Source organism: Aquila chrysaetos, chromosome 20 (genome assembly GCF_900496995.4).
Source record: "Aquila chrysaetos chrysaetos chromosome 20, bAquChr1.4, whole genome shotgun sequence".
NCBI lineage: Eukaryota > Metazoa > Chordata > Aves > Accipitriformes > Accipitridae > Aquila > Aquila chrysaetos.
In genome coordinates this window covers 16,268,754-16,294,819 of record NC_044023.1, presented here as the reverse complement: position 1 = coordinate 16,294,819, position 26,066 = coordinate 16,268,754, and the positions used below count along the sequence as shown (strand labels likewise).

The window sequence follows — 26,066 nt, the reverse complement described above, 5'->3', positions numbered from 1 at the left end:
AACAGCTACAGTCGTTGCGTCTTTGGGGAGGTGGGTTCTGTTTTTCCCCACTTCACTGACAAAAACAGTAAGGTGGCCCAGGACCACGTGGCCAAATGATGGCGCAGCAAAGCAGCAAACCGACTGCAGCTCCTTTGTTCAGCAGTTAGCCCTTTGCCATTTTATTGTCAAGAAAAGCGACAGTATTTTTTATTTGCGGCAAAATGTAAGCCCCTGTGCAGAGCGCTGCTGCTCCAGTTCTGAGATGGGTAGCCAGGGACTGGGGTGCCAGGCTGAGATTGCCTAGTTTCATTGTTTCATTTTCTCTTTATGGCATGTGGGACAACAATATGCATGGCTCAGTAGCAGCCAGCAGAGGCTGCAGCTTCATGAATTATTTTTTGCAAACGAGAATTTGCCATTTCTATTCCTCCCCCAAGGATGCTAAAAACAAGCCATGCCACTGCTGGCCCTGCGAGAGACAGTCAGGGGAAAGTCCTCAACACAGCCTGACATTTCCCGTGCAGAATTCAACCTTGAAAATCCAGCTGTGCAGCTTGGAGGGTGGTTTAGAGTAAAAGTGACTTACCTGTGATCCAGTTGGCAGGTATTGATATTTAATCTCCTTCACATTACTGCTGCAGGCCTTCTCTCCAGAATGTCAGATCCTTCCAGCACCTGCCTACAAGAAACCTTGTTCTTTCAGACCCATGTATACCATCTTTTGGAGGCATATCCAAATGACCTTTTGAATCCTTCTCTGTATCCTCCTTTCCAGGCAAGGCTGCTTTCCCTCTAGCGTAGGGCAGGTTCACAATTCAGCTCAGCAAAAGGGTAGCGTTTCCAATTTTATCTCCAATTTGCAGCTTTTAATGCAGATTTGCTGCACAGGGAGACTTACAGTGCTCGTGAAACCAGCCCTGAGGTGGCTGTCTTGGAGATTCCATGCTAAAGGCAAATCAATGCCTTGATAATAAATTAAGAAATTCGCGTTGGGACATTTGTACTTCAGAGGCAACAAAGGCTGTGGAGTCTAACGGGACCTGGGTTTGTGGTGTTGGAGAACTGGTGGCTCCGCAAGCCCTCGTCTGACCTGTCGTCTGACCTTGAACAAGTCACTGTGCCCGCCAGCTTTCCTGCATCTGGATACCAGGGCACAGCTCTGGGTCTTTTTACCTCCTCGTGTGCCCAGGAGAGTGCGGCTCAGCACGGCGCCGGTGCAGCGTTAGGCAGGGTCCCCCACTGAGCCTGACTCCATCAAAGCACATAAGCCCAGCCTCGGAGCCAGCCAGCTTGAGGATCACGTTCAAAGTCAAGCAGATGTTTTAAAGCTGAATCTGGACAGGCTTTTTGCTCTGCGTGTTGTACTTTTCCAGCAGCTAAATGGGAGCAGCATTACAGCTGAGAGCTTAGTGATGCCAAGGCAGAGGTATATTTTTCTCTGCAGTAGCAAGTGCTCTGCTGTCCTGTGGTGCTCTTCTCCCCACCCAGTCACCTTGGCCTCAAGGGCAAGGAGGAGCACATGTAGGGGCAACTAAATGAGACCTTGTGATGACACCGGAGCAGTATGTCCAACTGGGGCTGGACCTACTCTGCTCCAGCCTGCTGGACTGGTCATTCCTTCTGAAGAGGTTTGTGGGGGAAGTGCCAAAATTGCAGTCCCTGGAGAGATGGATAGCAGCAGGGTGAAAAAGCAATAATGTTTGAACATCATTGCTTCAGCAGTAGTTCTCAAAATCTACAGAACAGTTGTTTTTTTTTTCCTAGGAGTGGCTTGCAACTTATATAATGCATAGATAGTAAACCAGACTGATTAGGTAGTTTATCTTACGCCAGGTCTAATTTACATGAGGGAATTGCTTCCCAAGATTGAGACTGGAAACAGAAGACTATATTTTAACTGCTTGGTGCGAGTGCTGCTGTGAGCTGTGCTTGTAATGGGTAAGCTATTGAGGACCGATGCAAAAATTAGTGCAGTGGAGTACTTTTTCAGCAGCCTGATGACGGTCTTCTAGAAGAAACATGACCTTGTTTTCTTTTCTAGCATATATTTTACGAACTGCTTTTTACAATATTATGAATTGCCACTAGGATACTTTGCACGTCAGCCTCAAGTTCCCTGCCTGCAGATGCTGCCCTGCTGTCGTACGCTTTGCACAGTCTCTTGTAACCCACTGAGAGACGTTCTAACCCTGAGCAGATTCGAGGCGTGGGCAGAGTTGCCAGAAGATGTAGGGCTCAGACCAGTGATCATAACAGAACTGGAGCATGGGCAGCAGTTCAAAGCTGAGAATGCACGTTGGGGAACATCACATTTTGCTCTCGCTGTCACCTTTGTTTTTAATGTTTAAGTGTCCTGTTTACAACAAGCAGCACTGGAGGGTCTCACAGTGAAAGGTTGGCTTGTCGGAGGGAGACACAGGCCCTGCCAAGTATTGGAAAAGGTGGTTTACCCCTTCTTCCAGTTGGGACCACCCATTCCTGCCCACACGTTGCTGATTTTCCCTCCTTAGGCTTCTTTCACACCTAGAAAACTAATGGAGCTCAAAAGTGTTTTAAAAAGAGCTGGCACATTTGGGAGACTGGAAAACAAGTCCCTTACTGTCAGCATCCTCTGCATCATTAGTAAATTGCTATCAATCACAAAGTTCAGCTGAGATCTGGCCTAGAGTGTTTGTAATTGTGAATACATACGTATAGGAAGAAGTCCATTTGCAGATAGAAAAACCAATGAGATGCAAGTGCATGCAAGAAACAGTGAATTTGGATAAGTACCAAGCAGTAATTCTATGGGTAGCTAACAATAATGTTTCTACATTACACGGGGGGAAGCTGTAATTTGTCATCTGGTTTGTGGGAGTTCTCTGCTCGCAAACCTCTCTGCAGATGCTCCTGGGGGATTTTCCCAGTGCAACAAGTGGTTGCTCATTGTCACAGCCATTGATTCTGGTTTTTTGTTTCCAAATCCAAGGAGCGCAAGTTTCCGAAGTTTGTGTCCAAAGAAATGGAAAACATGTATATTGAGGAGCTGAAGTCGTCTGTCAATCTCCTGATGGCAAACTTAGAGAGCATGCCTGTGTCTAAAGGAGGCTCTGAGTTCAAGCTGCAGAAGCTGAAACGTAGTCACAACACCTCAATAATTGACATGGGAGAAGAAAACGAGAACCAGCTTTCCAAGTCAGACGTCGTGTTGTCATTCTCGCTGGAGGTAAGGTTCATGCACACAACAGTGTGCAGAGTTCGTGGGAGTAAAAATCACAGCAGCTAACTTCTGCTCAGTTCAAACTTAAGTTAGGTGGAGAGAAGACAGTAGAAATCACTTTCTGATCTCCATGAGGAATGGCTCCTCCCTGAGTTACCAGAAGCTTTGCCGGTGGTCAAACACTGTGTCCTTTCAGGAAATCTTGTTAGAACAAACTATGTGAGATAAACTGTCTGGCACTTCCTGCTGATATCTATATCAAATGGCTCAGAAATCCGCATCATTAACTGACGTCTCCATGCGGCTTGTTACTGAGTGTACCCCAGTAACCCTGAGCCTGTATTGTCCCTGAAACCACTATAATAATGCAACGCCATAAATGTCAGGATGTATAATTATTGCCAGTTAGAGGTGTCACTGTATTTCCCTGCAAGCCTTGCTTCCTCTTTGGAGAATTGCTAAAAATGGCTGGGGTTTGAATGCGCCCAACAGATTGGCTTGGAGTTTGTGTGGAAATACTGTGCTTTGCTGGCTTGCTCTTTGCTTTGTGTTGAGCACTGACTTTCTGCTCAGTGCTCTGTTGAGCAGTTTGTCTGTACAGCCCAGGGGAAGGCAGGGTGCTGCAGGGACCCTGTCACCTCCGACACAGGCTGTCTCAGTCCTGGAAGCAGTGTTGCCGCAGTATCTGTTTTCAGCCAACTTAATTGTTCTGTGCAAACATATTTGTGGTCTAAGTAAGACATTTACTCCAAGGAGTCATCAGTACACCCATACAGAGTTGTTCTTGTCTGTCAATGAGTGGGTTTATGTTGCATTGTCAAAACAACTACCAGGATGGGGTCAAAAACGTAGGATGCAGAAAAATCAGAAAATTCTATTTTTGTGTAGTTTCCTGTTTATTTGTCTTCCTAAGGGGTCTCTTGTTATATATATCATGCCAATGCAAAACGTAACAATGCTGGTTGTCCAGTCTCAGAGTTTAACTCATTAGAAGTCTGAAACCATCTTTATAATATTCAGTTCAGTCTTATTTAAAAATAGGTCTATGAACCCAGAGATGGTGCCTTCAACAGCAGCATCAAATAAAGCCTGACTTCTAAGTGTTCCCGTACGGAGGAGCAGGGAACTATGACAAAGCAGTAGACCTCTCTGTTGCAAAAGCCTGTGCAGCGTGTATAGCCGTGCATAAAGGGACTTGCCCTTACCGCAGGATGTCTCACACGCTTTGCTCCAGCTGAACCCCGTCTGGTGGGAGGCAGAAGCTCAGCGAAGCGCTGACTTCAGGAGCTGGCAGGTCTGTGCACTGCTCTGTGCACAAAACTCTTGCTGCAAGAGAGCTTTTACTGAAAATGTGTGCTCGTCAGAGAGGGTTTGTGGAGCTCTGTGTGCCAGGGAAGGGATCCTCAGTGCAAGGACAGATCAGAAGAGCTGAGGAGAGGAATTTTAAACCCCTGTGGGCTATCATAGATAGCCGTAGTAAAACACGAACAGAAACTCCCACAGTGTTTCTTGTAGAAATGTTTAAGGTACATGGTTAACAGGATTATCACCTTTTTAAAAAAAAAGGGTAATTACCTGCAAGAAACTTAGATGGTGATTTCTTAATAAGGAAGATTTCTTATAAGAAAGGTGGAGAAAGACTTTTTACCAGGGCCTGTAGTGACAGGACAAGAGGCAACCATTTTAAACTGAAAGAGGGTAGATTTAGATTGAATGTAAGGAAGAAAATGTTTACGATGAGGGTGGTGAGGCACTGGAACACGTTGCCCAGAGAAGCTGTGGATGCCTCATTCCTGGAAGCGTTCAAGTCCAGGTTGGATGGGGCTTTGAGCAACCTGGTCTAGTGGAAGGTGTCCTTGCCCACAGCAACGGGATTGGACTAGGTGATTTTCAAAGGTTAAACCCAAACCATTCTATGATTAATCTTGAAAATATGCTTTTAGCACAAGCTGAGTAGCTGTGTGCTTTTTTTCTGGATTTCATATATTAAGGCACTTTTAGGTGGGGCAGGACCTTGTCTGTGAGGCCCATCTCCTGAATCTTGGTACAGCCCTGGGCACCCAAGGGTCTCAAGAAGCCCACGTGCAGTCAGAGGGAGACCCCCCGGTCTCCATACAGACCCCGCTGGCTGCCACGGTCCCCGCTCCACCCGGGCAGTGCCACCGTCCCTGCCCACCTGCCACCACGAACGTCCAGCAGCACGTGGAGGACCTCAGCGCTGGCTGACCCCCTGGGTTCAGCAGCCGCAGCGAGGCATGAAGGAGGCTGCTCCTCTGACACTCCTCTTTCTTTGACCCGCAGGTTGTCATCATGGAGGTGCAGGGTCTGAAGTCACTGGCCCCCAACCGTATTGTGTACTGCACTATGGAAGTCGAAGGTGGGGAGAAACTGCAGACCGACCAGGCTGAAGCCTCAAAGCCAACGTAAGTCTTGCTTTGCCTTTTGCTCTCTCCACCGTGCTCTCCTCTGCCCCATCTCTGTGCTGCTGAGCTGCTGCGGATAGCTCTGTAAGTAGGGCCGGAGGGGACTCTGAGAAGCAGAGGAGAAACGTGGCCTTTCACGTATGCAGAGCATCATCCTGCGACTAAGAATGGCACATAAGCCCTGATTGAGAAAAAAGTGTTAATGACAGGCTTACATCTCTCGTAGCCATAGAGACATAAATTTGTGCCTATACGTAAGTACTTTGCTAAATAGGGATGGAGTTAAGCATGTGCTTAGATAAATACTTCTCTGAGTGTCCATCTGAACTGGTGCCATCAAGTGTAGGTACATAATCTCATCCTCACCGTCAGGGTTTTGGTGGTCCTACGAGAAAGGGAAACAGCTGGCGGGGACATGCTCCAGCAGCCACAGCCAGAGGTGGGAGAGAGAAGCTGGGGAAAGCTTCAAGTCACTCAGTTAAAGCTTTATCTGAGGCCACTCTGCCCTGGTCCAGTTCAAGGGCAGAGTCTTGTTCTGCCCTCTTTGACCTGGTCCCCAAATACCCAGCCTTGGCCCCAGCCTTGGCTTTTTTGTCTTACCCAGATGTTGTTATAAGCCTGTTAGTAGTGATTGATCTTAGTTAATTTGGAAGGAGAAAATGATTAATAGCTTATTTCCTTTCTGATTTGTGGGATTAGTTAATTTGAAACACTATCTGTATGAATTTGAGGCAGTTTTCCTCTGGTTCACTGCAGAGATTTCACACTTAAATGAAATTCTCAGTGCGCATCCTCGCAATGGAGAATTGCCAAGGTAATATGAAGCCTCCTCCAGCGGTGCGGAGCAGCGCAAGAGGGGCTGCTGTTGGGATATTCCCACTCTGTTCCCATATCCCATTCCCTTTGAGTGACCGGTCCCTAGCGGCATTTCACCAGGAGCTTCCCAGACTCAAGGAAGGAAAGCCAAAAACACCTGGCTGCGTTACATGCGAGTGCACAAGCACTGCAGGCAAACAGTTCAAGACCAGCTGATGCAGGCAGGAGGAGAGCAGAGCGGAAGGCAGGCTGCCTTCTCTCGGTGGTTGTCCTCCCGCAGAGGCACAGAAATTGCTGATGCCTTGTGCCCTGCACTGTACCGGAGGAGCAGGAATCTGCAGTAAGCGGTTTAAAAACAATATTCCTAATCAGGGAAAGCGCTGCAGCTTGGCTTACTGTTCAAAATGCTTCAAAATCTGCTTCAGAGAAGGAAGTAGGAGAGCTGTGCTTGGAAGAAAAATTCCATAAGAACCTGCAATTGTCACTATTTTAGGTATTTTTCTTGCTTCAGTGGACAAAGTTGGGCTCTATTTAGGGGAAATTACTACTACCCATACTGAAAAGCACACTTCTGCTGCGTTATGTGTGCTTGTTTAGCTTGGTCTGTTCATCCTGCTTTTGCTCAAAGGGTCTGTCCTTCCTTATGCAAGCCTTCTTGCTGTCAGCTGTAAGACCATTTATACAAGTGTTGTTTTGAAAATAAGGGCTGCAGGAGTGAGCTCCGTAATTGAGTGGGTCTTTTTATCATAATGAAATGTACAGTGTCTGGGCATGAAGCCATCAGCCCTCAGGAAAATGCAGCCAACACTGAATGCTGTGGCGTGATACAGGTTACACAAGTCCACCACACTCATCCTCTCTCTGCACTGGCTTCCCATAGAGGTCCGAGTCAGGCTTGAAGTCTTCTGGGTTGCTCCAGCACTTGGGCTAATACCTACGGAAATGCCTTAGGAGGGGAGTAGGTTTGACAGTTGAATTCCTTGAGGGTCCTGGACTTTTTACTTCCAAAACCAAAGACTACCCAAGCCGAAGCTCTAGAATAACCTTCCACAGAAACCAGAGACCATCACAGAAAGCTTGTCCTTCTTTCCTCTCTGCATTAGAAGTGCTTCTTTCACCTTGCTTCCCCTCCCAGACACAACAGCCCAGACACGGAAAACCAAAGCCCTGTGAGAGCAATTTACTGCACTTAGGTTCTCATCTTCGGAAGAGAAGGAAAGAGAGAATGAACCAGCTGTGACATGTTTGTCATGTTGCTTAATACAAGACTTGAAGGCCCTCAGGTATTCCGGTGATGAGCGCAGTGATAGAAACAGCTCAGAGAAGTCTTTGGTGCATTTTTGAGCTATGCTGCCTTGGAGACAAAAGGTTTGTGGTCAGCCAAAGCAGCCTTCTGGAGTGTCTCTTTAGACATTGACATCACTCTCACCGAGGTCATTCACACCGTGTTTCCTTGTGTACTTTTTATCACAAGGAAAACACTCACTGATAAAGGAACTAAATCAGCAAAAGCAAGCTGGACTGCTCTCCAGGGGAGCTTGCTCCCCAGGCATCCCAGGTTTTGTGTGCTTTGGCAGGGGATGCTGCCTGGCCTAGGGATGAGGAGCACGCTGTGGGGATTTTGAGCCTCAGCACTCTGAAGGTGTAAATACTGAAGCAGGTTACCCCTGTACACCCCAAAACTTTTATATCTTGGAGGCTCAAAAAATACAAATGCAGGTTAAGTGCCTGTACTCAGAGGATGCGGTGAATGGGAACAGGCAGTATTTTCTCAGAAGTTTAATCTGTCTTCAAACTGTTTGAAACAGTTTTGCCATCGTCTGGAGGCTCTACAGGCTACAAAAGACTAAATTTCTCTTAAACATCAGGGGAAAAAATTTTACATTTTAACAATAAGATTCACTGGAAGACTTCCTTTTTTATGACAGCCCTGTGTCCTGGGGTGGAAGGGAGAGTGTCACAGGGATACACGACCTTGTAGGACATCTTTTTACCTAAGAATGACTTATGGAGTTGTTCATGGTATTCTCACATATCCTTGAAATGCAAGCCATCAGGTAAAATACTCAAGTCACAGCACACCGGTGGCAGTGGCTGCTCTTCAGGTCGATGCTGTGCCAGGGGGCTGACCTGGGCTCCTGTGCTGGGATAGAGTTAATTTTCTTCATAGTAGCTGGTATGGGGCTATGTTTTGGATTTGTGCTGAAAAGTGTTGATAATTCAGGGATGTTTTTGTTACTGCTGAGCAGTGCTTACCCAGAGCCAAGGCCTTTTCTGCTTCTCTCAGCACCCCACCAGCGAGGAGGCTGGGGGGGCACAAGGAGTTGGGAGGGGGCACAGCCGGGACAGCTGACCCCGACTGACCCGAGGGATATTCCAGACCATATGGGGTCATGCTCAGCATATAAAGCCAGGGGAAGAAGAAATTAGCAGTAATTAGCACCCCTAATGGAAAAAGGCAATTTCCCAGGCAGGGAAGGTGTTCCAAAAGCACTGGTCTAGGTCTGTGAGAGACTCACCTTTCATCTTCTCTGGTGCAAAACCAGCAGTTTTTGAATATAAGATGTTTGAAAGCATCTTAGTGACTTGGGAGCTTGAATCCTGTTTGTAGATCTTGAAAGAGGCAGGGTAGCAGCAGGGTTAGCAGCCACACATACCAAGTGATCAGATGAGTCATGTGCGAGGAGCGTGGCTCTTGGGACAGCAATAAATACTGGCCTTCTATTTCTTCTCAGGCTCCATGTTGGATTCCTGACATTTTAAGCCCAATCCCTTCACGTAAGGATTATCTGCCTCAGCACGGGTACAGGGGATGGCACAGTTCTAGAGAAAGCCAGACCTGAAATAGCAATGGTTATTTCAGATCAGGCTTGCAGTGTATTAGTAGTAGTGCTTTTAATAAGTTGTGTAAGAAAAAGCCTTTGTATTATGCCCTAACCCGCAGATGCCTCTACAGAATCCCAATGTGAGTGGGATTTTACTGCTTTTCACGCTGGAACTGTATTCTTGCAGATCGTTGAGGGGTTTATACCTCCCCTCTTCCCTGCATGTTGGCCTCATTTCTGCCCTCTGCAAAGCACGGCGGGTGAGGTGGCTCTGCACATCTCCCACACTGCCCTTCCAGGAGCTACATTAGTAATGCTGCTGTTTCCATGGCCTGAGAACAGGGTTGCTGAGGGGTCTGGGCATAGCACAAAAGGTCCAGCCACAACACCCCTGTCCTACGGTCTCTAAAGAGGTTGCTGGATATATTTAAACAGTGACCTGTGCTTGTAGCAGTGCTCATGTGCTGTACCAGTGATTCATCTTCTTACCATATCGCCTTTCTCTGATGTGAGCAGAACAAAAGAAAACAAAAGAGATGCAAACAACAGCAAGGTCCTACATGCCTTGTGAATAAATGCTATATATTCGCCTGGACATATTTCAGCCTGCAGATAAGTCTCATTCTCCCCTGGCTCACAGTAGTGAAAATCAGGTATACCTGCATTTTGCTCAGCTGAACCATTTGGGTTAAAAGCAGTTAATAACTGGTGGGGGAAGAATCTGGCCAACCTGTCTGGGCATTTTGGCATACCCAAGAAGGGACTGAGGTGTGGGCTGTTCCTCTGACTCTGGAAGTGGCTTCATTTTGGGGTTGTATATCCCCCACTTGCAGAGCAGCCTCTTCAGTCCTAGTGCAAGGCTTGTGCAATAGCTCAGAGTATGAGAAGTGAGGATGGAGCTTGTTATTTTTGAAGGAGAAAAGATCACCCTTTATTGCCTGTATTTTTATCCGCGAAGTTTTCTTGAGCATGTGCTGTAGGGCAGTGCTGGAGAGAGCACACTCAACGGGTCTCATCTGACTTCATGTCACTTCTTATGTTGTTTGTCGTGACTAAGAGCTTGGACCTCATGCCCTCTCCAGAAATTCACTCTTGATAAAGTAATGTCTTTGGTAAACTTTCAAACCTCTCCGTCTCCGTTCCCATAGCCACCTCACTAGGAGACAGGGGTGCCCTGTTTTATCTTTGTGCTCGCTCCTAATGCTGCTCCCTGATTTGCTTTCAAGGTGCTCTGACAGCTCAGCTGCTTATCTCTGCTGTAACAGGGTCCCCTTGTTTGGATCCCTACACCAAACCTCCAAGCCTACCACTTGACTAGGGTCTTCATTTCAAATCGGTGTGCCGCATCCATCAGAGCCCGCTGCCTGACCGTGAAGAGGGACGGGCACTCCACAGCATCCTTCCTCAGCGCCGTTCAGTCACCATCTCCTTCTGGGAGATGGGCAGCAAAGGGAGAAGCCCTGCGGGAAGGGAAGCTGGCGAGCAGGGATGCCGTCTCTGTTTGCAGAAGGGGAAAATTTGGTCTTTTCATTCAGGAATCCCCTGCCTCAGGCCCTGGAGTTTGAAGTGATGCTCAGTGGCTTTGCACAGAGTAGGAGCGTGATAAGAGCGTTTTGTTGCAGTCAGTGTTTTGCTGCCATGGTTAGTTGGAAGATGCTGTGAACGCTTCCCAGCGGTACAATGAGAAATGTCCTTTTGAGATGTTTAAATTACAAATAAATAGTCCATATGCTGTAGAACTAATTTTAACTCTGCCAAACTAAAGGGTTTTATACCGATACAAGTGAGAGCAGAGTTTAGCCCATAATTCATGTTGTGTATCCCTCAGTACAGCTGTTGGTGCCGTGCCTGGTAGGTCTTTTCCAGACATGTGCGGATCTGCAGGCCAGGAGGCTGGCCACCGCTCTCAGCATTGCCGTGCTGGTTGCTGTAACAGCCCTGTGGGCTCCACAGACAGGCAGGAGAATCAGCTGCTGTAGACTTTCCGGCATCACTTGGGTGCTCTGAGCCCATGCTACACTCAGAGCTGTTGTCATGTTGCAGAGGTATCACACCATGGCAAAGCTCAGGAAGAAGACCTGCGTGGCTACACGGTTTTAAGCAGTCATTCATATCTAGGTTTGGATGCCTAGCTGAGCCCTGTGTAAGCAAAATTCATGATGCTGGGTAAAAAACAAAGTCAAAATTTTTTTCTCTCCTCCCTCTTCTAGTTGACTTCAGCATAAATATAAGCTGCCTTAATTACCCAGGCTGATTAGCTTGCCTTTCCAGTTGCATGGTTTCGTTTCACAGCTGTGCAGATGTTTACAGCTCTTTTTCCTCAGGAAACCTCCAGGAGCCTTATGAACTTGTCAAAGTAGGTGAGTGAGCCCTGGGTACAGCTAACATCAGACACTGTCACTTCTGAGATACAGCCCGTGTCCCTGGGGTGAGACTCTGAGCAGAGGGTCAGTCTGCCCCAAGGCATCTGTTGAGGAAATATCTTCCAGGACACATCTTAGGCTTTGCTCTACGTGAGCACAGTGCAGATGCTCTGAGCCCATGTAGTGACTGCCGGGCTAAGAGGTGACAATGACAGGGACAGGAACTTCAGGGGAGTTGCTTTTAGCCCCTCTGTCTAGGGCTGAAGGGTACAAAGTGGTGTCCAAATCCCCTACACAAGATTTCTTCGTTTACAGCTATTTATCATGTCTAGGAGCCAGTTTTCCAATGAGACTGTGCATAGCTTTGCACCTGAAGAGTTCTGCTGTTAGTTCGGTCTGACCTGCTCTTCAAATCCCCTTTTGTGCGTGTGATAGTATTTCCATAATGCTCCTGAGATTTATGCTATGACGTTCCCATTTTTGAAAGTGGAGGCTGTGGACAAGTCATTAAGCACAGCAAAAAATGCACTAAAAAGTTATTACCCAGGTGCAAGCATGTGATCTATTATGGGAAGTCTTCATGCAGGTGGTTTAGTGGCCTTTTTAATGAGGAATTCAGAATATTTTCTGATGCTTCCTCGTAGCTGCTCTGCAGGAGTGCTTCTTACACGGCTCAGCTGCTGCCCCGAGGACCATGGGGGGACAAAAAATCTGATTTAGATTAAACAGCTGAGTTTTTCCCCAGAATGGGGGCAAGGACCCATAGGGATTCCCTTACCCTGAGTATCACTCAGATGGTCACACTGCCGTGGTGCAGCCTCCTGGACAGCAGTGCAGGAGTCTGCTGGGACTGCAGATGGTGATCCCAGGTATAGTCCTACTCCCAAAGGTCGCACGTGCAGTCCCTCCTCTCTTCTGTACTATAAATGTTACACTAGAAACCGTGTTGAAGAATAATGAAGGCTTGTTTCTATAGACTTACCTCTTGTAGTTGGGTTCTCTGGTATCAAGTGAGTGCAAGCTCTGGCTGTGTTTTCCCTGACCTTTAGAGCATACATGGCATTGCTTTCACATGGATTCTCTGGTCTCTAGTAAGGTTGAGCTCATGCACCTTTTCTTTCACAGATGAATGTCTCTCTTTTCTTGCCAGCTGTCTAATTTCTTGAGTGTTCCTATGCACTTGGGAATTATGTATTCCTGTGATAACGCATACATTCAAATGTAAGTATTCCAGAAGGTGTGATGATGCCCAGGGCAATTTTCATTGACACCCGTCTGCTTCATCACTCCTATGCATGCAACCTTAAGATGGGATAGTAAAGACCAAAAGGACATTGAAATGAGATTGAGATTCAGTCATCTGAAATAGTGCTAAATTAAGAGGAGGACTGCAAAACAGAAGTCCTGGGATACATTCAGTCTGCTTGTTTAATGCTCATGGTTGGTGTTTTTAAAAAAATGAAGCTATGCCTTAATGCAAGTTCTGCACATCAGTTGCCAAGGGAAAGGCGGGGGATAAGACATGTGAAAAGTGCCCAGTTGTTGGTTTATTTATTAAGTGCTGTGTACAAGTAGTGCACATCATTATTATTATTTAATGAGGGGTACCGCTATTGGTGGTTGCAAAGCAGCATAGGGAGTTAGAGACCATGCTTTAAAGAATTTGTACTGTGCCTACTCCTGCATGGACAGAGCTCTGGAAGAGGGAATGGTTTAATGGGAAGGCCAACCTTGACAGTGATTTCTCAACATTTTAGTTGTCCTTTCTGTGAAATGAAGGTAGAGAGGCCCGTTGCCTTTGTGAACGTCCTATGTCTCCCAATGAACAGCAGCACTATGTGTGAAAGCACTTACAGGGAGTTATGTACTGTTGTTACTACACGGGCAAAGAGGACAAAGCATGCTCATGGAGAGAGGAGCTTGCAAACATGGCCAGAGTGCAGAGACATGGCAGCATTTTCCTGAATCCCTTCTAGAGCAACTCCAAGGTGTTTCAGACTGAAAAAGTCCATGAAAGGCAGGACACAGCGCACAGGAGTGTCTTGCCCATCTCACCGGTCTTTCGCACCTTTGCCAAAAGGCCTCACAGGCAAATAAAGCTGAGAGCATCTGCAGCAGCTCCCACTCCGTGGCTTAGAGGAGGTGAGAAGGGGGATCCCAGCAGCTGTGGGATCCATCAGGATGTGGGAAGAGGGCTCACCAGCCCCTGACGGTGGCTGCTGAACGAAGGACGAAGTCTTGCAAGTCAGGGGTTGCTGAACCCTGCATTCATTGTCAGGCCAGAGACGCGACATGCATGTCTAGGGACGGGTGTCCTACGGAAACAAAGGATGTGGTGTTAGCAAATTTGCTCTAGCTCTTCTCAGTGGCTGTGTGTCCCTGGGCCACTGGCTGGTTCAGTCCTTACTTTGGGTTTCCTATGCATGAAACTAGGGCAATGCTTTTATTTCACCACAGAGGAAGTGCTTGTGACCGAGATGGCTGGGTGGGCATCATCTGCTGGCAGTGCCCACTCATCCCCACTGACCCAGGAGATGCCAGGATGATTTTGCTTCTAGCCGTCAGAAGTTAGGCAAGATAAATCCTATCCCAAGTGTCTGGCTGGATCTGGGCTTCCTATCCTGGGTCCTGGCTTAGAAGAATACAGGACAGCAAAAATTTGGGTGGTGGCACAAGAAGACACCGTCTTGCACCTCTTGTTCCTCTCTTTGACTGGTTTTGGAAGGGTACCTTGTGCCATTTTCTGCTCTGTTTACATTAGGAAATATGTCACTGCTCTCCTCTACTGAATTTTATAAAGGAGGGTCTAGACTATGTTGGCACAAAACTGGTATCCTGTATTTTCAGGCAGAGGATTTCTCTCTCCTTTTCCATGGTCTGTGCTTTTGAGACACCCAAGTTTCTGTAAGTGGGCAGTGCATGGCCTTGGTAAGTCTAAATCATAGCCAGGCCTTAACCAGCTGCAGGGCTTCCCTTTGCAGTTGTGTTTTCTTCCAGGGTGGTAAGATTTGGTAGAAGTGATTAACCACATCTGAATTAAATAATTGTTCTGTGAAATGAGCAGCTCTGTGGCTGGTTCAGCGGAGCATCTTTGGCCAAAGGAAACTTTGATTAACATGTGCGTGGCATTGCAGTCACCTTATACAAGAAGTGGTAACAACCGCAGATAGTAAATGCACACAGTCCCATTTCATGAATGAAACTCTAACTCGTGCTGTATCCAAAGCAGATATACTGATGAAGCACATACAGTAGGCAGCCCTTGTAAAAGCAATTATTCATTCAGTTCAGACCTTCCAGTAAAAGGTTGCTGGGCTTACATTTCCATTTCCTCCTGCTGAGCTTTTCTCCTCTAATTGTAATATCATAGTATTAAGCGAGAGCACAGGGCATTTGAAAAGCAGTCGTCATTTAAATCACGCTAAGTAATCACGCTACTTATTTTCCCTGTTAATACCCCGAAGATTGCGGTGAATAGCATTGCCATAAATTCTCATCCAAACCAGCGGCGGGATTTGTGCAGCAAAGCACACAGCCTGGGGTGAAGCAGGCTGGGAGGAGTGTGTGGTCCTGGGCACAGGAGGTGAGGCTGGGCTGGGTACAGGCATGGCAGAGGGACATCTCTGGGGCAGGAATGCCATCTCGTGGCCATAAATAGCTATTATGGGATTAAATCCACCTCTCATCCCTTCTTATGACTTCCCCATAACACTTCCCCTGCTTATCAGCTATGCTTAGGAAACACTTCGTGCTGAAATCAAGCTCTGCATTTTCTGTATAGCAAAGATCATCCTTTTTTGGGTTCCTAAAGCTGTGCCGTCGGCTTCAGCACCTCCTCTTGGCTGCAGTGCCCTGGCAGGCGGGTGACACGGTGCTGGCACAGGAACGGGGTCTGCGGGGACTGTGTGTGAGCCACAAGCAGATCAAGAGCAGACCTTCACAGGCTTTGCTTTGCTGCAGTCTCTGTCAGCTTTACCCTATTCCTTCTGCACCTTGCGTGCTCAGACGCAGATGTGATGCTCTCCTAGACATATTTCTCTCTCAGCCGGCAGTCATAGTGTTGCCGTAGCCAGTTTGAGGATGTGGGAGTTGCAGCTCCTGGAGGGAGGGATGGTGCCTTTTATCAGCTGTCTGGTGCTGCTGGCTGCATGATGTTAAGCAAGATGGTGTCTGCGTGCGTGACACTTACATTGTGTCTCAGAGCCGTGGGAACAAAAAACGGACAGTCCATGAAATGCTGGAGGTTGGATGACATCCTTAGCTGCTGCTAGGAGGAGCCGGGTCCTTAGGGACATGCTGTCTCTGCTCACCTTCTGGATAACACCATAGTGCTTTCTGCAGTGAAATGAACACCCTTTTTGTAAGCAAAAGAATTACTAATGGTGCTTTTTTTTAGCAGAGGGAGTGTTATATGCTCCGCAGGAATTAGGACATCACAGGAAACGATGGATTCACTCAGCCCTTGGGTTATCCCATCAGAGCAGACATCAGTGCCCCGTGCAGAGACGTGGCCTCATCCAGCATTACATAGCTCCAGGGGAAGGCAGGTACAGGCACCGCTGCCAGCCAGTGCATGCAGGGATGCTGACTTGTTGGTCACCTGCACAGTAGCTGCATAGGTGAAAGCAGGTTTTAAGTGTTGTTATAAAGACTGTGCAGGAAAATCTAGGAGGAATCAAATCTGTTTGTGCTGTCACTCCCACTTCAGCTCAGCTTCTTCAGAGGGGATGGGACTGAAAGGCTGTTCTGTTAGCAGAAAGGGAGGAGAGAAAACAAATGTGAACAAAAATAGGTTGCATTCTCAGTCTGTGTCTGATGACTTTGGTTATCCCGTTTGGAAGGTGAGTAAACACCTCAAACTTTTGCCATGGGAGTAATCCCAGAGGAGGCTCAGCAGCTCTTGGGAACCAAGCCATGTTGTAGATGCGAACTGTTCTCAATCTGTTTCTACAGGCAGAGTGGAAAGGTACCTTTCTTAGCACCTGAACTGTATTTCTTAGCCCAGGACATTTTCACATGAGCAGAAACATCGAAGGTTCTCTGAATCTATATATATTCTTTGAGATTTTCGTTTCAGGTCTTTTTTGCCCACCTGCAGCAGTCACCTCCAGCACCCTTCTTTAGCAGTGGAAAGACAGGGGCGCTTTTAGGGAAGGCTTCATTTCATCTGCTTGCTGCCTCTAAGTCGGGCTGAGGCAGATTGAGGGCTAACTCCACTGACTATTAATCAGATCTCTCATTATTAGAATAGCAGGAGCCCAAGGCAGGTGACATGGGCATGTGTACATGGTAGTACAGTCCCCTGCATTTCTGGTTTTCCGCAGTTGTGATCCATCTCATGTCTCAGCATCCTCTCCTGATAGCTAAAGATCAAATCCTTTCCTCAGAGCCATAGTTCCATTTGAGGCCCTCTGCGTCATGTGAAATCCAAACTCAGTCCCACAAAAACCTCCAAATGGATTAAATGACTTGCTCTTTTGCTGGTGGATGGCTGCTGCTGGTGGGAGGAACCAATACCTCCCGTACTTCATCCACAGTGTGATGCACTCGCTGAATGCCACAGAGCAGGAAGCACGTGCCTTCTTCTTTGTTTGGTGTCTTTACTCAGCACCTTATTTTGTTTCTGACTAAATCACTTTTTATCTTTCAATAACGGTATCTCTTGAGATGGTGTTGCCCACTGGGTTGTGTTTCTTAGAAGAACTCAGATGACCTCAGTCGAGGTTTGTAGTCCTCCTGCAATAGGTTGCAAAGCAGTTTGTAACTGTCCCCAGCCCAGCATCCCCAAACTGGCTGTGGTTTATGGCATTCTCCCACTGAAACAGAGTTGTGTGTGGAGCTGCACCCCATGGGTCTCCGGCTGTGTGACCCAGCCTGTGGGTTTTCTTGGAGAGCCTAAAAAAAAGCCTGAATTCTTCTGTTGCCTTTGTGTTTTTTCAAATCCCAAAGACACAAAACAAAAACCTAGTATCCGTTGCCATTATCCACGAGAGTTGCAAAAAATACATATTTTCCCAAAGGCTTTGGGATGCCCTATTTGTTTTTGTTATGGCTTTGAGACCCAGCTGGTACAGGTGTGAGCACCTGCCTCCGCCACACGTCACGGACACATCCGTGCTGTCACCTCCCCTGCCAGTTCGGTGCCTCACCACCACTGCTCCCGAAGAGGAGCGAGCTGTCTGCCCTTCCAGTGCCTGCTTGTGAAGGGCTCAGCACTTGGGCAGCATTGTCTCATTTATGTCATTCCTAGGAGTTCACAAATACCCATTTCTGAAAACGAAATGAGCATTTTCATCCCGGGGGAATTAATGCTGTCCCTGCGTCAGGTTTTGCTGTTAAGCTAGGTAAGTCTGTGTGCACTCCTTTATAATGAACTGCAACCTCAGAGTATGGGCAAAGGAAGTTCAGAAAGATCACCGATAACCATAATCTTGGTCATCAACCTCTATTTCATGTTTTTGAATGGCTGGTATATGTAAAGTATTAGAGAAAGCCTAACAAAAAGCTTTCCTGCATGCTTCTTCACATACAGTTAACTATTAAACATGTTTAAAAACTGTTTATTTTCCTCCTTGCTTGTAACTCTAGAAATATGTAAAAAAGAAACACACCTTAGCATTACATTAGAGGAGAAGGTGTACTACTCCATCATCTGCATGAAGGTAGGTTAGCTCAGTGCCTGGTGTGCTTCTTCTCCAACCTTGTTTTTCCCAGTGCTCAAGCTTTGGGCATACATGATTTATGGCCCAAGGTTTAAGGCTGTTTCCTGGAAAGTTCTCTTCTGGGAGGAGAGGAGTGGGCTGAAGAAAGAAAATCATTGTTTGTTAGGCAGGATATCTGGAAGTACTAAATCAAGACTGTACGTAGCATTTCAGTCTCCCAGCAATGAAGCGGGATTGGACCTCTCCATCCTCAGAGCAGGATCCAGCTCCAGCAGGCACCACGGCTGGGCACTGCGGTAAGCCGAGAAACGAAAGCGGGATTAAAAGCATCACACCCCACAAGGTGAAGCAGTGACCCAGCAAAAGGTGACTTTGCTGACACGTGTTTCCTCAAAAAACAGGCAGTGTCTATCAGGCTGCTGTCTGTGCCACCCTCTTGACAAGCTTCCCTTCACCAGCCGGCTCGCTTTGGAGACCAAACTACAAATACACCAGGACGGACACAGACACGCTGGTGTGGGTGCCAGGAGAGAAGAGGTGAGGGATGTGGACGAAGAGAAGTGCATGAAGCACAACCGTTCCCTGCCTGCACCGGCAGCGCACGAGGGAGGCAGCCTGACCGGCCGGTCGTTGCGTTCTCACCAGATCCCATTCTGGCAGCAGAGGACAGCAAGTGAGGTTAAGCTGGCCTTGCACATTTTGTCCCAGACGTGGTCACATATCTTAAAGGCCTTTCAGATCGACCTCCCTGCCTCTGTACGGAACCAGCTGGCTGCTGCAGGAAGGCGGGTGGCACTGGGTGCTGGTTGAGGTGGCTGCACCCCTGCGGGGATGGAGAGAGCTGCACGCCGTGTTCTGCGTTCCCAAGGATGTGCTCCTGGCCTGGCAGGGGACAGGCGTTGCTGCTGATTCAGTTACATTTGAAAAACGATACTGAGCAGGTGGCTCAATAAACTAGTGCAAATCTGACCAACGTGCAGGAATATTATTCTGCCAGACTTTTTTACTTAAGCAGTAAACTTGTGGGAACAAGGCAGAAGGGCAGCATCTCCCGCGGAGAGGTGCCGTGTCCCAGGCTGCTGCTGTGTACATTGAGCGTAATGCACACCTGGAGTGAACCCACCGAGGGAAGAGCGTAGCTTTCCTTTGATACACATTTTTACTTTTATTTTCTGATTTTTTCACTTTTATTCCATGCAAGCTGGCAAGCAAACCCATTTCAATAAATGTATCTGGAGAGGGAGAAAAGGTGTCCTCTGGCAGTTTTGAAGCCCATGAGAACCGGTCATAGATCGTATTTAAATGTCAACCCCATTGCAAGCACATCACCCTCCAGCTGCTCCCATGTTAGCCTACTGAGAGGCTGAGCTGGTTAGAAGGGCTGATTCATGGCCCAGCAATACAATTCAGTTTGCGCTTGTTCATTATTTATAGAAATCAGAAGCATCCATGTTCTGGCTAGATCAAGTTACAAGAGCAATGATGGAAGAAGGGTTACTGTTTCAAATTAGGCAGGGGCTAAGCAGATTTGCTGGAGACTACAGTACTTGAATGAACGAATTTAATGCATTCTCCTGCGTATTAACGTGAATGTTCACTTTTGGGAAGGTCATGGGTGCTAAAATTTCCTTTAGAGGAACTTACACACTAGCGGTGAATAGAAATGACTAAGTCAATGTCTCTCAAGGACAGCCGAGAAAATCGTAGGTTAGGCCACGTAAGTGGGATATTGTGGAGAAGAGCAGCTGGAGTCAGAGACCCTGCTGCCTGGTTTCGTGCGATATGTGAGCGCAGTCAGGACGAGGACCCTTGCAGGGGTTTGCTCAAGCCTTATTCATATCCCAGATAGTTTTTTAATCATACACTGTAACATAGCAGTGCTGTGGCATTTGAATGATTATGTCTTTTTGGCTACATAGCAATTTAACTTTGTAATTGCTGTGTCTGCATTTTGGTAGCACTCAAAGTCTACAGCCAAAGGTCAGGATGTAAAGCACTTCACATCCATAGGATGAAGACAGTTGTTTCTGCAGTGGCCTTATGGCAGGAAAGGGTAAGAGCTTGGTACAGCAGCAAGGTGAGGAACCTCCGTAGTCTTACTTGTTTTGTCCCCAAGTTGGGAAGGGCTGAGTAGCATCAACACGAAGGTTTGCCAGAAGATCACCAGCGTGTTGCTTGAAACAGCTCACAGCAGCTTGGTCTGAGCAGCCTGACACCTGCATTGGCAATGGCATCGCTTTCCCTTCGTGTGCCAGTAAGGACAGTGCCTCTGAGAGCTCCCAAATGCTCCTGAAATCAGACAGGTAAACCCATCTTCAAGTGCTCCATGTTAGACGAGCCCACGGAGGTAGTGGGGGACAAGGCTGGCCTTTGTCCCTTGTCCACTCACGCCCTCTGGATATGTGTCATTTTATGTTTCAGTCAGAAAAAAATCTCAGCTCTTTAGGCTGCTTGGTTAGTAACTGTGATGGCACCTCTAGGTGAATCTGTAGACACAAAGTCTACAGTGATGATCTACTTATTTTGCTTGTAAAAGGTAAAACAAAGGCCAGTGATTTGTCAAGTTAGTACCTGGGGCATATCTCATCCTTTGGCTCTGTACAGCCAGAAGAGTTTAGCTACTCATCCTAAGTTTGATGCCTAACTAGAAACCCTGGAGATGCAAGTAGATCTTAGTGATATCACTGGAACAGCAGAGATGCCATAAATAGGGTGATAATTCTAGCAAAGTCCCTATGCACAGCAGCATTTCTTGGTCAGCTCCAGGTTTTGGGATACACTGGGCAATACGAACTGCTGGGCTGAGGCTTTCAGGTGGGATTCAGATAGTTAAGATGGTCCTAACTGAGAAAGTACTGTCAGGATTTTTCTGCTTGTGTACTTCTTTTCTGTGGCGTGTGTATATCTCTCTCTCCACCTTCCCTCCCCACCGCTTTTGGCCAGAATGACATTATTTGTCCTCGTTTGCAGATATATTATTGCTTTGAAGTGTCAGCATGAGCTCTGTGATATGGGGACAAGATAGTGTGGCTACTTCATGAGAACATTTGTCCAGAATGGGTCCCAGGGTGCTTTCCCAATGAATAAACTCCTGCAGCGATAACCTGCTTAATTATTAAATACGACAATGAAACCATTACACTGTTAGTCCCCCAGAAGATCCTAATACCTAACTACTGTCCAGAGCTAATTTTCTGAACAATAATTTAATACCCAGCACAGATAAGCTGTGTACTTAGATTGAATACAAATGATGTTTCAGTGACATGAATTATGGCCTTATGCTGAGCATCACTATGGCAACTAATGACATCACCGCAGGCTTCAACCTGCACAAAACCCAACTTCTGAGGGTCTCTATTTGTTGGCGCAGATCTTTTCAGGACTTTTGGGGGTATGAATATGTAAGCACCACAGTGTTGTCAAGGGTTTGCTATGTATGTTTACTGTCATTTGAAACATTTATTCTCTTTGTGGTTAATGTTGTTCTCATGAAGGAAACCTAATGAAAATTACTGTTTGTATTTGGTTAGTAACATTTGTTGATAACATATGGTCTGGGAATGCTTCAGCAAATAAGAGCTTTTTAATAGTAAACAGAGATATGAGTTCTATAAAGCAGATGCTGTCAAAATACACAGCGTAAGGTTGGATATTTTCTTACTTTTGCCTCTTACCCAGAGCAAGATTGTCTTCCTACTTTCCCTGCTGGTGACAACACAGCTTTTTTAAGAGAGAAAACATAACCTGTGACCTGAAGCTGCAATTAGAAAATAAGGTTGTTTCTTGGTTCTTATGTTTAAAACATTTACTAGGTAGCTGATGGCTCACACATGAAAAAGATCTGATATTGAGGATCTGAGTGGACCTGTAATGCTGTAGATAATTTATGCCAAACCTCTGCTCCCTGGCGCTGGTGGCAGTTTGATGCATCGACATAAAAGGTGAAACGTGGAATAGTGACACAGGGAGAGAAAACCTCAGAGCAAAGCTGAAGAAGAACGGAGTTCGTTAATCAGCTCTGCACTGAACACACTCATCTGCTAAGCTCAGTTGGACAAGATTTGCTCAGTGGAGAGCAAAGCGTAAACCCATACTCCTTGTGCACAGAAGGAGTAAATTATTTTTCCGGATAACTTTCCAAATGTAAAACCTGCTGTTTGGTGTTTATGTTTGAAGAACATCTGGTTGCTGGACCACATGTCATCTGAGCCTTTTCCCAGTCATTTCAAGGTAACTGCCTTTCTTCATCAGAGGGTCTGGTTTCAGGACAGTATAAAATGAGAAAGTGTCATTGATAGAGTAAGGGTGAATAGAAGTGGTTTGTGAGATATGGTATAAGCTCTCATCTGACTTGCAGTGTTCTAGGTTGCAGTGTGTGTTCCATCACATCACTTGGAGATGTTGCTCATGGCACACTCTTGGTTTCTTCTAGTTTACAAATAGCACCATGTCTGTGATTATTCTTCAAGCTTGCTTAATACGCTTTGCGTGAGTTTTGAAGTGTGATGAATTTTCAGGGTCTCTGGGAACAACATAGAAATCTAGCTCACAATGAATTATAAAAAAAAAGACAGAGAGAACAAAAAAAAGAAAAAAGAGCAGGTTTTATCTGCTAGTTTCATGTTGGGCCTCTGCATGATCAGATGTTCAGGAGCATCCTCCTTGCAGTGCTGCACTCTTCCCCAGTCCTACCTCCGCCCTTCATCTTTGCCTGAGCTCATCTCTGCTAACAAGGGAAAGTGCAGTTTTAGGAGTGCTTTGCTTAGCTCTGTCTGGAAGTTTCTGTCTGGCTTTATTTTAAAAAGTTTCTAACTTTCTAAGCTGTAGAAACAAAGCTTGAAACACAGCTGTGAAGTCTCAAACATAAAAGCATCATGACTTTTTACCCCTCAGTGTAGAAGGTATTTTCTTCTCTTCCCTGTTACTTTCAAGATTGTTTAAAGCTTACAAATAGGCATTAGGTTAAGTTCCACTTAATTTTTGTTTCATGACCTCTTCAGTCTGCGCCTGTTTGCCAGAGGGGACCATTTTCCCGTATCTCAAAAACCTTAGCCCAGGTGAGTAATTGGACGTGTTGGTGTGAGTGGCACCACTCGTGGAGGCTCTTCATGAGCCTATTTGAAAAGCCATGGTGTTTCACGGGTTTCTTTTCCCTACCATCTCTCTAAATCAAAGCTGACTGTGGTGTAAGTTCTGGGTATCCTTAAGAGAACCCGACGAGGATGCTCGCCAGCGCAGCTCAGGTGAGCCCTCACGGGTGTCACCAGGCAGCAGCTCCAGCTGCAGCACGCTGCTCGCTGGGATGGGAACGGGGCCCAGGAGGAAAGTCCCTGAAACAGAGTGCAGCGAGCTGTGGTCAAACTGGGGCTCTGTCCTCAAAGCTTCCCCAAGTGTCTGTGTCGAGAGAGGAAACCTCTAGCGCGACAGGGTCAGGCCCATCACCGGACCTCCCTCCGGAGGGCTGCGGGGCTGCTGCGGTTCCCACACTCGTGTGGGGAAGGTCAGCTGTGGGGTGGGCTCCCCTTGTGCGACTTAAACCGGCAAGGTTGGCCATAGGTGTCGGCAGACCGCGGCTGGGATCCTGCGCCTGCAGGGTTCCACGTGGAATGAGTTCATGTTCTCTGCACGCTTGGGCAGCTCGTGGTTGCAGGAGCTTGGAGATGTCCTCTAGAAAACATGCATATCTAGAGGGGATTTTCGCATACTGTGGGTCATTCAGCCTCCGTAGCGCTCCTTTCCGAGCCACAGGACCGGCCAGGGGATGACTCGTGGAGTACAAATAGCAGAAGGTGGTCTCGGTTCATTGCATAGTTGGAGAGGTGGCCGCTTCCTCGCCACTGCCATCCCATCCCCAAGGAGCTGGTGTCCTGCTCTGCAGTCCCAGCACACTAGGATTACTCCAGACGTAATGGCTTGAACTTAAATCTGGGCTGGGCTGGAGGACTGGGCTGGGACTTGGAAGAGGACCCAGGTTAAACTGGGGTTTCTTCAGAGAAAGCAAACCTCACTATCAACCTGGAAAGGAGAGGTTAATTAGCCAAGAGAAGAGCAGAGGCATGAGTGATTACAGATGTCCTAGGTGCAGATGTCCTCGATCCTCAACTTCTGTTGTGACTATACAGGCTGTCGCTGCAGGAGACATATTGTTCTTTCTAAATAAAAAAGTTCTCTTAAATTTGGTTTCATGCTGCTCCCAAATACTCTCTTTTTTTTTTTCCCAAAGAACCATCGTGGGTTTTCCAAACATCTGTCCCACATTTCCCAAAGAAGATAATTAATGCCCTTGTCACTCAGACAGTCCAGCCACTTCGGCTTGTGCCAGACAGGACATTTTCAATTAACCATTGCACACCTAAGCAATAGTGCTGCTGACCTGCCAGTCGAGCTGAACATCTCTCTGTCTTTATTTTCACAGCTGGGGCACCCAAGGAGACTTCACAACAACACATGCGCTTCCTGCAGTGAAGGTGAAGCTGTTCACAGAGAGCACAGGAGTGCTGGCTCTGGAGGACAAAGAGCTTGGGAGGGTAAGGAGATTTTGAGTTTAATAATGTTTCCTTCTGGCCCTGCTTTTCTAGAGAAATCTCTCCTGTACGGAAATATCTTTGGAGCACAACATGCTCTGCTTTTTTGCCAAGCTTCGGGAGGGGGGGGGGGGGAAAAGCAAGCTCTCCACTGCTGGAAAGGAGTGCATCTCGCATGCTGTCTTTGTTGTGAGTTTTTAATGGCAGGATTTCAGCTGGCTGTGCCTGCACTGAGCAAAGGCAGAGGATCTTGTGTGCAATATTGGCAGTCCGGAAAGCCTTAGAAGTTGCTTACGGAAATGGACATTCCTGAGGCAGAAAAGGGGATTATGCTGAAGCAAAAAGAGGGGATTTAAGTTTGGCAAGAGAGCGTTAAGCTGCTCTCATATCTGCTGAGCAGCCGGTGCACGGTTTGAGCATTTGAAAGCGCTGACTGCGGTACTCACTGCAAAGGACTTGAAATCCTGGCTTCCCCTGGGGATTGTGGCTGAACTGGTGGCTTCAGTGGGGCTGGACTGGGGAGTGAAACGTGGGGGTTCTTTGCCCCCATCAATGGTGTTAGTAGCAAAGAGCTCAGATTCCCGGGGTACCGGCCACAGAACCGACCTTCCCACCCCATCTCTGCCCCTCACCTGTGGTCTCTAAACCAGCACCCTGGGCCTGGTGGCCCTTCGTCGCTGCAGCCCACAGCTCCCGAATATCTGTGGACGGCACTTTTCTGTGGCTTTGGGACACTTCAGTTACTCTCCGTGGATTTTTTGCAGCTGTATAATTTGTGTTGGCCCCAGGCATAAGTGGCAGCAAACTCCCTGCCATGCCTTCCTCAGCTCTTCAGGGGTGTGAGATCAGCATGGTGAAGACCCCATGAAAGTCACTTCAGGGTGAGAGAGGCTGCGCCTTACACATGGGCTTGGAACCTCCCGTGTCACGGATCAGCGTGGCCTGAGCGATCCCCAGGAGCAGCCTGGGCTCTGTCTGCCCGGCTCTGCAGCACACCTTGCTCTCCTCCCTGTCTACATGGCCGTGGCCACGAAAGCGATGGCCAAGGAAGCCACTGATCCTGTGGCAAGCCCAAGTACGGTATTTCCAATTATGGACTAATCTGGATGTTTCTTGCTAACTCCCGTGGTTCCTTGTGCCTTGACACAGGAGAGTCTGTGTCCGTACAAGAAAGTTTTTCCTAATTCATGTGGTTTTATGTTCATCCTATTCATACAAGTGCCACACGTTCTTTCAGGTCCTAGTGAGCTGTGGATTTAATTTATATTT

The 26,066-nt window shown here is 47.2% G+C and overlaps 1 protein-coding gene across 26 annotated transcripts in view; it reads left to right on the top strand.

The window, feature by feature from the left end:
- The window catches only part of CADPS (calcium dependent secretion activator), a 222,736-nt gene that overhangs the window by 82,517 nt on the left and 114,153 nt on the right, over nucleotides 1-26,066 (top strand). For all 26 annotated transcript variants that reach the window (XM_029996009.2, XM_029996006.2, XM_029996004.2 and 23 more), the window contains exons 5-7: nucleotides 2,951-3,187; nucleotides 5,483-5,604; nucleotides 24,689-24,800. In XM_029996009.2, the coding sequence (XP_029851869.1) occupies nucleotides 2,951-3,187; nucleotides 5,483-5,604; nucleotides 24,689-24,800 (471 nt within the window). The remainder of the gene's footprint in view (nucleotides 1-2,950; nucleotides 3,188-5,482; nucleotides 5,605-24,688; nucleotides 24,801-26,066) is intronic.